At 33.0% G+C, this 11,577-nt stretch overlaps 6 protein-coding genes across 7 annotated transcripts; 2 read left to right on the top strand and 4 right to left on the bottom strand.

The window, feature by feature from the left end:
* Positions 1–37: 37 nt before the first annotated feature.
* On the bottom strand, positions 38–544 carry LOC139092787 (SRRM2 protein homolog rsr-2-like). The gene is made up of 2 exons (XM_070643319.1): positions 303–544; positions 38–152 (listed from the first exon to the last, which is right to left on the bottom strand). Exons 1-2 carry the CDS (start codon positions 542–544, stop codon positions 38–40), a joined length of 357 nt encoding a protein of 118 aa, XP_070499420.1.
* A 448-nt stretch (positions 545–992) lies between these two features.
* On the bottom strand, positions 993–2,626 carry RpL23A (ribosomal protein L23A). Its single transcript, XM_070643218.1, has 3 exons — positions 2,553–2,626; positions 1,697–2,163; positions 993–1,499 (listed from the first exon to the last, which is right to left on the bottom strand). The coding sequence occupies exons 1-3, from the start codon at positions 2,566–2,568 to the stop codon at positions 1,110–1,112; spliced, it is 873 nt and encodes a 290-aa protein (XP_070499319.1). The 5' UTR covers positions 2,569–2,626; the 3' UTR covers positions 993–1,109.
* Positions 2,627–2,936: 310 nt separating this feature from the next.
* Positions 2,937–7,029, top strand: LOC139092554 (uncharacterized). Its single transcript, XM_070642990.1, has 4 exons — positions 2,937–3,100; positions 3,161–3,228; positions 5,268–5,688; positions 5,759–7,029. The coding sequence occupies exons 1-4, from the start codon at positions 2,995–2,997 to the stop codon at positions 6,433–6,435; spliced, it is 1,272 nt and encodes a 423-aa protein (XP_070499091.1). The 5' UTR covers positions 2,937–2,994; the 3' UTR covers positions 6,436–7,029.
* On the bottom strand, positions 3,242–5,157 carry cactin (cactin, spliceosome C complex subunit). The gene has a single exon (XM_070642989.1). It carries the CDS (start codon positions 5,038–5,040, stop codon positions 3,370–3,372), a length of 1,671 nt encoding a protein of 556 aa, XP_070499090.1. The 5' UTR covers positions 5,041–5,157; the 3' UTR covers positions 3,242–3,369.
* Positions 7,030–8,359: 1,330 nt separating the features above from the next.
* LOC139092556 (uncharacterized) lies at positions 8,360–9,260 on the bottom strand. The gene is made up of 3 exons (XM_070642994.1): positions 9,107–9,260; positions 8,892–9,031; positions 8,360–8,835 (listed from the first exon to the last, which is right to left on the bottom strand). Exons 1-3 carry the CDS (start codon positions 9,201–9,203, stop codon positions 8,389–8,391), a joined length of 684 nt encoding a protein of 227 aa, XP_070499095.1. The 5' UTR covers positions 9,204–9,260; the 3' UTR covers positions 8,360–8,388.
* A 19-nt stretch (positions 9,261–9,279) lies between these two features.
* Positions 9,280–11,575, top strand: LOC139092555 (1-acyl-sn-glycerol-3-phosphate acyltransferase delta-like). 2 transcript variants are annotated; one of them, XM_070642991.1, is made up of 6 exons: positions 9,280–9,469; positions 9,845–10,071; positions 10,141–10,230; positions 10,296–10,424; positions 10,492–10,603; positions 10,755–11,575. In XM_070642991.1, the coding sequence occupies exons 2-6, from the start codon at positions 9,888–9,890 to the stop codon at positions 11,401–11,403; spliced, it is 1,164 nt and encodes a 387-aa protein (XP_070499092.1). In that variant the 5' UTR covers positions 9,280–9,469; positions 9,845–9,887; the 3' UTR covers positions 11,404–11,575. The 2 variants fall into 2 exon arrangements, with proteins under 2 accessions (XP_070499092.1, XP_070499093.1); XM_070642992.1 differs by lacking the exon at positions 9,280–9,469 and adding an exon at positions 9,573–9,690.
* Positions 11,576–11,577: the final 2 nt, after the last annotated feature.

Here is an 11,577-nt window from a genome sequence, read left to right as displayed (position 1 = left end):
TAGTGATTAAAAAATAAGAAAAGGTCAAGGGTTAAACTCACATTGGACGTCCATATTCATCTTTCGCTACGTCATTTCCATTTTGATGATTTGTGCCTATAAGTTTGCTCCGAAATGCATCAACTTTCTTTTGAATTTCTTCTTCGGATAGCCTGTAATGGTATGAACAAAAAAAAACAGTAACAATATGAGGAAAGGGGAAAGTTAGCATACACATTACTCACATATCAAAAATATATTAATATTCATGACAGGTGATTAAATGTATGAAATATGTGAGTCATACATATATTTAAACCTACCCTTGTGATTCTAATGCTTCTTCATATTCTGCACATTTGACTTCTATTTTCCGCTTCCTTTCATGATCTAATATTTCAAGGTTTGGTTGACGATTTGTTGCAGCATCTAATTTCGCTATATCATCTTCGCTCCTATAATGTATATTATCCTTTTTTCCAGGTCTAACAAATGCAAAGTTTCTTTGGACATGACCATTTGTTCCACTACCTCTTGGTGTTTGTAAACCAATTCCATTATACATTTTCTAGCTAACAACTTTATGTTGCTTATAACATTAATATTAATGTTTAAACGTTTTGCGGTGTTTTTTTAATTTTTTTTTTTTCTACTGGATCTTTTTAAGATCCCAAAATATTCACCAATGAAAAATCAATAACCAATTTTTTTACGATTTCTTCTAATCTTCTTAATTCTTTCAATCAAATCGATATTGTACTATCTCAATAGAGATTTTCCGCACACATTTCACTAGTTTAAAACCGTAAATACTGAGTATTATTAAAAATATTGTTCAATAAAACTTTTCAGTTTCTTTTCACGAATTTTTGCGTCTTTTTCAACATACCCCTTTCATTTCGCATCTTTCTTTGCGATTTTTGAATTTCTAAATTACCGTTATTTTATGCTGAAAAAATAAGTTTTCTATGATATGTTTGATTAGAAAAATAAATAAAATAAGGCATGATATATATCATTTTTAAAGGAATTTTTGTTTTATTTCATGTTTTCATCCCCGTTCACATTATTCTTATTAATGATACAAATAAAAATTTCTTCAAGATGAAAATTATCATCAAGCTGTGTGTTTAGATGATTCCGATCTTGTTGGCAATGTCTAGCGCATCATAATCGCGTGCCAATCTAACGTATGCCTTCTTCTTGCCATCAGGTCTAATCAAGCAATTAACTTTTGCAACTTTGATATCATAAAGTTTGCGCACTGCTGCACGAATGTGATTCTTATTGGCTCTCAAATGAACTTGGAAAACCAAGGTGTTGTTATCTTCAATCTTCTTCATTGCGGCTTCAGTTGTCAATGGGTATTTAATAATGTTAAATGCGTCCATGCGATTTCTGGTTGGGACTGCCTTTCGTGGGTATTTTGGATTACGGGGCAATCTGAGGGTTTTTGGACGACGGAAACGAACTGAGGTACGGACTTTACGGAGACGAGTTCCGAATGGTCCCTTGACAGCCTACGAATATAAAATGGTTTTTCTCATTAGTTATTGTTTTTAATAAAAGTCGTCGATTGTAGATGGTGTCTAAATATCAGACAAAGGATTAACGAGTGTATTAGTGTTTTTTTTTCATCTTTTTACATCAAAGAGATTCCCAACTAATAATTCATCATAAAGAGATTAAATAAATTACAAAATGCAACAAAGCATACCTTCAGACGAGCACGTTTAGCCTTTAAGATAGCTGCTGCCTTTGCGCGAGCTGATCCCTTTTGCAATTTTGCTGCTGTTACAGTCTTTGCAACAACTGGTTTCTTAGCTGGAGCTTTTCCAGCAACTTTCTTGACTGGGGCCTTCTTTGGCTTGCCATCTTTCTTTGCTGCTGGTTTTGCAGTTTTCTTGGCAGCAGGCTTCTTGGCTGGAGCAGCTTTCTTTTCTGCTGGCTTTGCGGCCTTGGCTGGTGCAGCTTTCTTTTCGGCAGGTTTGGCTGCTTTCTTTTCAGCTGGTTTGCTAGCAGCGGCTGCTGCTGGACGTTTTTCAGCAGTCTTCTTTGCTGGTTCAGCTGGTTTTTTTGCAGGTTGAGCTCCTGAGCTTGATGCGGCAGGTTTTTTGTCTCCAGCCTTTGCAGCATCCTTCTTTGCTGCGGCTGGTTTCTTGTCCTTATCGGACGATTCTCCCGCTACAAGTAATTAAAAAGATGTCCATTAGTTTTTATTTATAAAAAAAATTTTGAGGTTATATTTATAACAAAATGTTTTGTAAATTTAATTCACTTGTGCATTTCTTCCTTGATTAGCTCATTTACTTTACGGTAATAAATTTTATACAATTCAATTGATAGTCATTTGTACAACGTGAAAACACGATGGAAAAATGTTGAACAATTGAAATATCCGCATGATAGAAAAAATATTGCTATTTTCTCAAATTAATTAAGTCAAATTCCACTTTACATTGATAACTCCATTAAATCAGGATTAAGGAAGTCCTTATGCACAATATCACACATAATTACACCATGTTCAAGTGAATTAAACTACAAAAATCTTTAAAATTAAAAGAACTCACTTTTTTTCGGAGGCATATTTCAGGAAAAAGAAAGAACGTAGCTTCGTGCCGTGCTACCTCGATTCGAAAGAGAGATGCAGAAAAAATGTTTTCTACACATTCAAATAATTTTTGACGGTTAAACTTAGTAGGTTTTGGAACAAATATCAAAACTTTGAATTAAGTTAATTCAAGTGAAAATGTATATCTTGGTACTAGTGGTGTGCATGTAGAACAGAGAGGAAAGTGCTTATTTACCGGCAAATATGATGCAATGATAAACAACTTACAAGTACCGCAAAGCTAGTTTAGAGGCATTTGTAGCACTGATCACCGGTAGAAATGATCGTAGTTTCATACTGTGCTGACTTAATTCAAAATAAAAGACGCAGTAATAATGATTCTTATAAATTCAATTAATTATGGGCAGTTATAATTAGTCAATCATCAGAATTAGCTAGATATGGAAGTAAACAAATTCAAGGAACGAAAAGAATATCCATTGAAACATTTATTCGATGGAAATGAGCTGAATGTCTACGAAAGTAACTTTATCAATCTATCAGCAGGTATTAGCTGTAATTAGTGATTGTATTTGAGTATTCTAAACTTAATTAAATATATTAAAGGAACACCAAATGAGGTTTTGTTGGGTAAATGCAATCAGCTGTTTGAGGATGCAACAAAACATTTACTGGTAAGACTATAAATTATTTTGTATTGGAATCAAGCCATTTGTGTTTATTTAAAAAGATTATTGAGAACTTACTCTAAGATCTAATTCAAGTACACTCTTTTAAATATATGAATAGTAAAATGATAAGAAAAATAATAATATTTAACGACGATAACGATAACGTTTAAAGTGAAACCATAGCTGGAAAATGTTATTCTGAAATTGACATCGAAATCCTCTCTTATATGAATACTCCCACTCTCTGTTAACAATCTTGAAAGCTATGTCTTCATATGGAGGGCCAGCATGGAACCGTAATATAGCAAAATCAGCATTATCAGCACATGGAGTTAGGAAATATTGTGGAGTTACACTTTTGTTTATAAGATCAGGATAGAAGATGTTGAATTTATATCCTTGAACGATTTTGGGTGGCGGATTGTCAATGTCATAATGTGTTTGATTGTATTTGTTCCATTCGAATCCAGTATGAACTCGATTAAAGTATCGTGGTTTTCGTGGTCTGTATTTCTCTGATGACCACAAATGTGTTTGCGGGTCTAATTTTGCCTCGACTGAAAATTCAGCTTCATCGTCGTTCATTCCTTTACGGGCTTCTTTGCGCAATAAGACCTCTTGTTGAGTGAAAACGTCCTCATCCTCTTCTTCAATTAATTTACTTCTCAGTTCATCGATATGTCTCTGATTATCTTCTTCAGTTATCACGTCCACATATGACTCGATGTCTGCTGGTTTGATGTATTTTGGACTGTAATTTCCTTTCTCATATAATTTGAAGCATTCTTGAAGTAAATCCGTTTCATTTGTCTTATAATCCTGAGAATCTTGTGATGATTCATCTGTTTCCATTGCTTTAGAAGTCGATGGTTGACATTCGTTAGATGTTGACGGTCTTGGTGAGTTAGAAGCACTTGATGATGCTTTAGTTTCTGGCATTTCACTATCACCGTCTTCCTCTTTCTTAATTAAAATTTCTTCTTGCTCCTTTTTCAAAAGCTCCAATTTTCTCTTTAAATTTTCTTGGTGACGATCTCTTAGTCTTGCTCTTGCCATGTGAGCTTTAAGCTGTGACAATAAACTTTCCCAATATCCAATGTCAATTCCATCACTTTTGCTTGATAATTTGTCTTCAATCTTTGTTTTTAATTCGTTTAACTGTGTTGTAGTCTTTCCGCGAAATATTTTAGAAACGTCCTGAGCAACACTTTGATGAATGCCTTCTCGTCTACCTTGATATGATGTTTCTGATTCTACTTTCTTTAACTTTTTCAAATCATCGTCAACAATAATCATTATATCATCCCAGTAGTCTGAATTGGAACTCTGTTCAAGTTCATTGTATACCTTGATATCAGCAAGCAGATCCTCTAAATCGTCAATACTTAGACCACGAATAAATTCATAGGGCTCGTGCATTTGCATTTCTATCGAATCTTCCAAATTTTGATCACTAATGTATTGTGCTAATAAATCAATCGGCTTTGCACGTCCATCCTGGATTCTTATTTTACTTCTCAATCTAGCTTGTTCCAAATGAAAGTTCTCTTCCTGCTTTTGCCATTCATCAAATTGTGCTGCTTCCTTTGCTCTTTGCTGTTGGTACATTTCATTTTCTCTTTCTTGTCTTATTAATTCCCGTTCATGTCTACGTTTCTTCAACTTCTCTAGTTCCTCTAAATTTTCTTGCTTTTTGATCCTGTTTAGATGTTCCACTTCCTTCCTTGACAAATTTTTTAAGCCTTCTTTTTCTAATTTTTTGCTCCAAACGAACGTCGAGGAACCTTCCTCCATTTTATCTCCCCAGCCCATCATTAAAGCTGCTTACACCTGAAGTTTATGTGCAGTTTAGCAAGCAATAAGGATAGAATTAAATATATTCTTTGAAATTAACAAAATAATGAAAACGATTGTAAACAGACTTTTGCGTCACTTTTCGCATCAATTTGCGTCTTTTTTTGAATTTTTTTTTGGCCGTTAACAAAAATTTAAAAATATAGCTGCTCCTTACTCTCAATTTACACACTAATGATCTCCCACAGGAATTTGAGGCTGCAAATCATTCGTACATTTTTCAATATGGACCAACATGTGGAACTTATAAATTTCGTACGAAGCTTGCTGAATTTTTATCCAAAAAGTATCAATCAAATGTGGATGCTTCTGATTTAGTTCTGACTGCTGGTGCCACTTATGGCTTACTAGTCATTTTGTCAACTCTTATGGATTTAAATGGAGTTGTCTTTTTGGACGAAGCGACTTACATGATTGCTTTGGAAAGCATTTCAGACTTCAATACATTAAAAATTGTTCCTGTAAAGCTTAATGATGACGGTGTGGATCTTATTGATTTGGAAGAAAAGATCGTCAGTCATAAAGTTCAAAGTGGAACCAAAATGTTCTGGGGATGTTATTATACCATGCCCACATACCATAATCCTACATCGATTGTATTTACTGAAGGTATTACTGGATATCAATTTAATTAATGCCATTTATCTAATCTATATAATTAATTAATTTTATTGAATAGAGACTTGTCAAGCTTTAATTAGAATTGCTCGAAAGCATGACTTGCTGATTGTATGCGATGATGTTTACAATATTCTACATTATGATGATGAAATATCACCAAAGCGTCTCTTGGCATATGATTCTATGGATGATGACGATTACAAAGGTCATGTCATATCCAATGGAACATTTTCCAAGATTTTAGCACCAGGTGTTAGAGTTGGATGGATGGAATGCCCGCCAAGAATTGCGAAAGCTTTCCAAAATTCTGGTTTCCTTAAAAGTGGCGGTGGAATTAGCAATTATGCATCAGGTGTCATAACAAGTATGATTGAAACGGGAAAATTAGAGGAACACGTGAAGGAATGTTGGCAAAGTTACAAGTCACAGCGTGATGCACTAGTTCAAGCATTGACAGATAATTTACCACAATGTTGCACATTTTTACGTGCACGTGGCGGATACTTTATTTGGATTAAGCTGCCCGATCATATTGATGGCGAAAAAATGTGTGAATTTATTTTGAAAAACTATAAAGTCTTTATTATCAAGGGGAATCGTTTCTCAGTCGAGAATAAATTACGGAACTACGTGCGAATATCGTTTGCATTTCATACACCCGAGACTTTATCAAAAGCCGGCAAACTACTGTGCAGTGGCATAGAAGATTACCTTGCAACACAGTCAAAAAATTAGTTTAAAATTTATACAATGAGGCTACAGGGGTGTACCTAGAGGGGGGTACTATAGATTGAACTTTTGAGGGTTTTACAGATTATTATTGAGTGGCAGATCAAGGCAATCTAGATCAAAAAATGCATGTATGGCAACAGTCTCGTAACAGACAAAGAGCATGCTTTCGTGAGCTTGCTCTTCTCAAATATACTAGATGAGCATGCTGTTGAGCGTTATTCACACTTTACTCTACTGTTTAATGCCTGCTATTTACATGCTAGACGTCTTGGATCGTACTATTGTCTCATGACAGCCAACTGACGTAATGTTGCCATATACGACAAACAGCAATCAAGTAACATATTATAGCCATGTGTTTAGGCATATTGCTGCCACAGCCCATGATGAACCGCTCTCAAATTGAAATTTATTTAAATCACCTACTACCCTACCCCCTAAGTACACTTCTAATATGGCTACAATAAAAAAAGATTTAAAAATGTTTTGCAGATGTGACCTTGAGGCTTTAAACTGCTGTTTATTTTAATAATGTAATGATCACAATTGTACTGAAAATCAATAAGTTCAAATAAAAAAAATTATTGAGTACGTAAAGATATATTTTTGGGACATTTGCACATTACAGAAGATGATGATGTTGTGTACGATCCTCAAGTGATTTATGAGACGAACAAAAAAAAAGAAGTAAAGTGATTCTTAAACACACACACGACCATACGAACAGAAAAAAAAATATATTACGAAGTAGTTGAAACACAACAAGTCGTACGCTTGACTTAATTTTATTTGCTAATGAGCTTTCGAATTAATATCGTAAAGGAAACTGCGGAATACCTTTAGAATAATATTTTTTGTGGTCAAATTATTTGAAAATTTGTGAAATTATATGGTTCTATTGATCATTTGTGCAGTTATTTAATCAGAGTGAACTATTAAGACGTAATAAAAAATCTAGAACCAGTTAAATCTGATATCAGATTGAGTGCTGTGCTTTGTTTAAAAAAAAAAAAATATGAAGGAAATTTCATCGCATTTAATTAAAAAGTTTTTGAGTATAAAGAGAATATTTTGAAAATTGTATGACCTTTGATCCTTTACTTTACATACATATCATACATTAGCAGTAACTTGAACACTCATATGACTATTTTTCCTCAGATTTAATAATAGTGTATGACCACGGTAATTTCCCAGTTAAATTGACAAAACAAACAGTGTAATAATAATGGAACTAATGGATAGTGAGACGGGTGAAGTTCTATTTCAACGAAATAATAATCTAGAATGTCATAATTTGGATCTCGAAACTGGCGAAATATTGGAAGAGTGTGATGAGTCAGAAAAAATTGATGAGAATCAGCAAAAACAGCATTTTACTGCACGAAAAACAAAATTTAATGTCCCGAAGTCGTTAATAAAAGAACCGAAATGTGAAAGCAATGCAAAATTTGACTGCTATTTATCATCGCAAGAATCGTTTTCGTTGACAAATAAGAAGCGTGTTATTGACCTCAAAGAAGTAAATATTGATAAGATATACGAAAACTGCATTTTCGAGGCAAATGTTTAATTTTTCTATTTTTAGGAGATCATCATGGGATATAATAAATTTTCACACAGACTGTTTTTGATTCCCTCATTTTTCCTCTTCCCAAAACTTGGAGCAATCTACATAATTGTTGTAGAATTAGTACTACATATTTGGGCACATCATAAGAACAAGAGGAACCAGAATCCAAAAATATACTATCGATCACCTCTTGACATTCTCACGTCACAGTTCTGTAACTTTTGTCGAGAAACAAAAGATTTGCAAGATCTGCAGAGGGTTCATAGGCAGGAATTTCCGAGGAAATTTATGACGGCAAGTTTCTAATTGAATATGTTATAAAATTATGACTTACTCGAATTAACAATAAAAATATTAAAAGTTAATAAATTCTAAATAAAAATTTATTCAATGGAACTCTCAAAATATCTCCCAGTTGGTTTTTTTACCATGCTTCCATTTTGTTTAGTTGGTGACTTTTTACTCTTATCACTATTAAGTAAAAGCACAATAACTCTGAATTTCTCTCTGGCGATTACAGGCTTTAGTGTCATCCTCATATTCATGGCTTCTTTTGCTGATGAGTATGTAACGTAGGCTCGAGTTGTCGGCGTTTGCTTTAAATCAATCTTTTCGTGACCAGGAAATAGCTCTCTTAATTCCTCCATTGTGATTGTTTTCGGTATGTTTGTTACTAACAGCTTATTTGAATATTTTTCAAGTTTTGATGACTGGAAAGTTGTTCTGGCTAGACTGTTTAATTTATCCTGTCTCTCATTGTCACCTTTTCCATCCACTGGATCATGTTGCTTAATATTTAATTTCTTCACTTTAACAGGTAATGTGGCAATCTATAGATAAAAATATTGTATAAATCTGGTAAAAATTGACATCCAGTAGTACTTACATGCTTCTTTTCCTCCAAAATCTTTTTGCATGCTTCAGCATGTTCTATAGTTTCAAAATCTATCAATATCCAACGAGCATTTTTCTGTCTGGGTCTCCTTATATTCAGGACATCTGAATAGATTGCTCTCACTTCATCCTCTAGATTAATTTATTTAAATAAATCTTAGTAAACAAACGCACGTGTGGGAATTTCATTTTATAAGTTTTACTTACGAATATTTAATGGATTTGGAACTCTACGTGAGAATTTTACAAACAGAGTATAGTATGTTACTGCAGAAGCTTTACTTTTCTCGGCTTTCTTACTCATTTTCGTGATTTTTACTTTTTTTTTAAAATAAAATTAATATTTTTAATGAAAATTCAAATGTTATTGATGCAAAAAAAGACGCGAAACTTGAAAACAAAAAAAAAACTCAAATGCTCTGCGCTTAAAGGATAGATTCTATTTAATATACGTAGTATACAGCTGTAATATAGTTGGTATTATTTTTTGATATTATATCAAGAGAAGTGATTAATGAAGAACAAAGAAGTTGGCCGAACAATATATTTAAATCATAATACATCAAAATAGTGAGTATGAAAAATAAGTATATGCCTTATCATTGGAAAAATTGAATGTAGAGACTTTTCTGGAATCAGATAATATTGATTCTTATCTTAAAGACGAAGGTTAGTTCGGAAAATCACTGCTGGACTTTATGTTTACGGTTTGTTTTCATTTTCGTTTAGTACTCTGAACATTTCAGATCTTTGGCGGAGATATATATTTTTTTAATAGTTTCCAAGTAAAGGTATGGGGAAATTCCATCAGTTTTTCTTTCGTCATAATATAAAGCTTTGATAGATAAGGAAATTTCATAATCAAGATAGAATTAAACCAAAATTTTTGGTGTCTATTGCATAACGGTACTCTTTTTTATGACTTAACAAAAATCTATTTTACAGGTCATTCTACACGCACACACGATATTTACATAATTATAGGAAAATGTCTTCACTGTTGAATGCTATAAAATCATCTAGCATTGTCCATCTGTGCTTCGCCATCAGTTATTTCACATCAGGACTGATGATCAACTTGATGCAATGTATTCTGTTTTTGTGCATTAAACCATTCAATAAGAGATTATTTAGAACATTACTCTATTATCTCTGCTACTCATTTCATTGCCGTAAGTTTTGTTTTCCGTTCATTTACTTTGCACGACATGTATTTTTAAATTTTTTTATATATAAACTAGAACTGGTTGCTATAGGAGAATGGTGGAGTGGATCAAAGCTCAAAATTTACATTTCCAAAGAAGATTTAGAAAAGGCTGGAACTGAACATGGTAATTAACTTTTTATTCTCTTTTAATTGTATATAAAACTAATATTATTGTTTTTTTAAATTAAGCTTTGCTGATCATGAATCATACGTACGAAACGGACTGGCTTTTTGGATGGATGTTTTGCGAAAAAGTTGGTGTTCTCGGTAATTGCAAAGCTTATGCCAAAAAAGTCATTTCATATATACCAACAATAGGTTTGTTATTCAACATGTCTATGTCTATATTCCTTCATTAAAAATTGATTTATTTGATTTTGCATAGGATGGTCGTGGAAATTTGCTGAATTTGTGTTTTTGGAGAGGTCGTTTGATAAGGACAGAGAGATTATTACAAAACAGCTTAATGAAATCTTCGATTACCCAGACCCTGCGTGGTAAGCTATTTTTATTTTAGCAATATGATAACGTGATTAACTTGAGAATGCTGATAACTTACGTTGAACTCAGCTATTTTTAATTTTAATACCTAGTTTTTATTTTTAATCTTACGATTTATTTTAATCCAATAAATTTTATTACTTTTAGGCTTTTACTGAATGCAGAGGGTACGCGATTCACACAGTCAAAGCATGCAGCTTCAGTGAAATTCGCTCAAGAGAGAGGTATGCCAGTTTTGAAGCACCATTTGATTCCAAGAACGAAGGGATTCACAGCTAGTTTACCAGTACTCAAAAAGAAATGTCCAGCTATTATGGATGTTCAATTAGTTTTTAAAGAAGATGATAAGGTCAAACCAACAATTATAAATTTATTAAGAGGAAAATGTATCACAGGTCATATATATTTGAGAAGAGTATCAATGAGTGAGGTTCCAGATGATGAAGAACAAGCAGCACAATGGCTTCATGATTTATACGTACGAAAGGATAAATTACAAGCAAGCTTCCATGAAACAGGCGATTTCTTTAAGGGAAATGATATTAAACCAATTGAACCGATTACTATACCTCGAAGATTATCCAGCGTTACAAATTGGATAGCGTGGATGATTTTTGCTATGCTTCCAATCTTATATTTATTGTTTTCCATGATTGTTAGTGGAAATATTTACTATATTCTAAGTGGAGTTTTCGTGTTAGTTTCATTTCATTTGCTGTATAGCTATGCAATAGGAATGTCAAAAATTTCAAAAGCATCAAACTACGGCAGCAAGACGGTTGAAAAGAAAGACTAATGCTTCATATTTTCTGGATGTCAATTATATACATTATATAATTATACTATTAAAATGCTCTATTTACTCATAAGTACTTGATCAAATATTCTCTTGTACTTAACAAAAATGTTGTTTTTCTAATTTTTTGACAATGCACAAACTGAATTCAAATAAAGTACTTTATTGCGTATA

Source organism: Chironomus tepperi, unplaced genomic scaffold (genome assembly GCF_022539635.2).
Source record: "Chironomus tepperi strain 1889 unplaced genomic scaffold, CSIRO-AGI_Ctep_v1 contig_309, whole genome shotgun sequence".
NCBI classification, from domain to species: domain Eukaryota; kingdom Metazoa; phylum Arthropoda; class Insecta; order Diptera; family Chironomidae; genus Chironomus; species Chironomus tepperi.
This window is presented reverse-complemented; position numbering and strand designations above follow the sequence as displayed.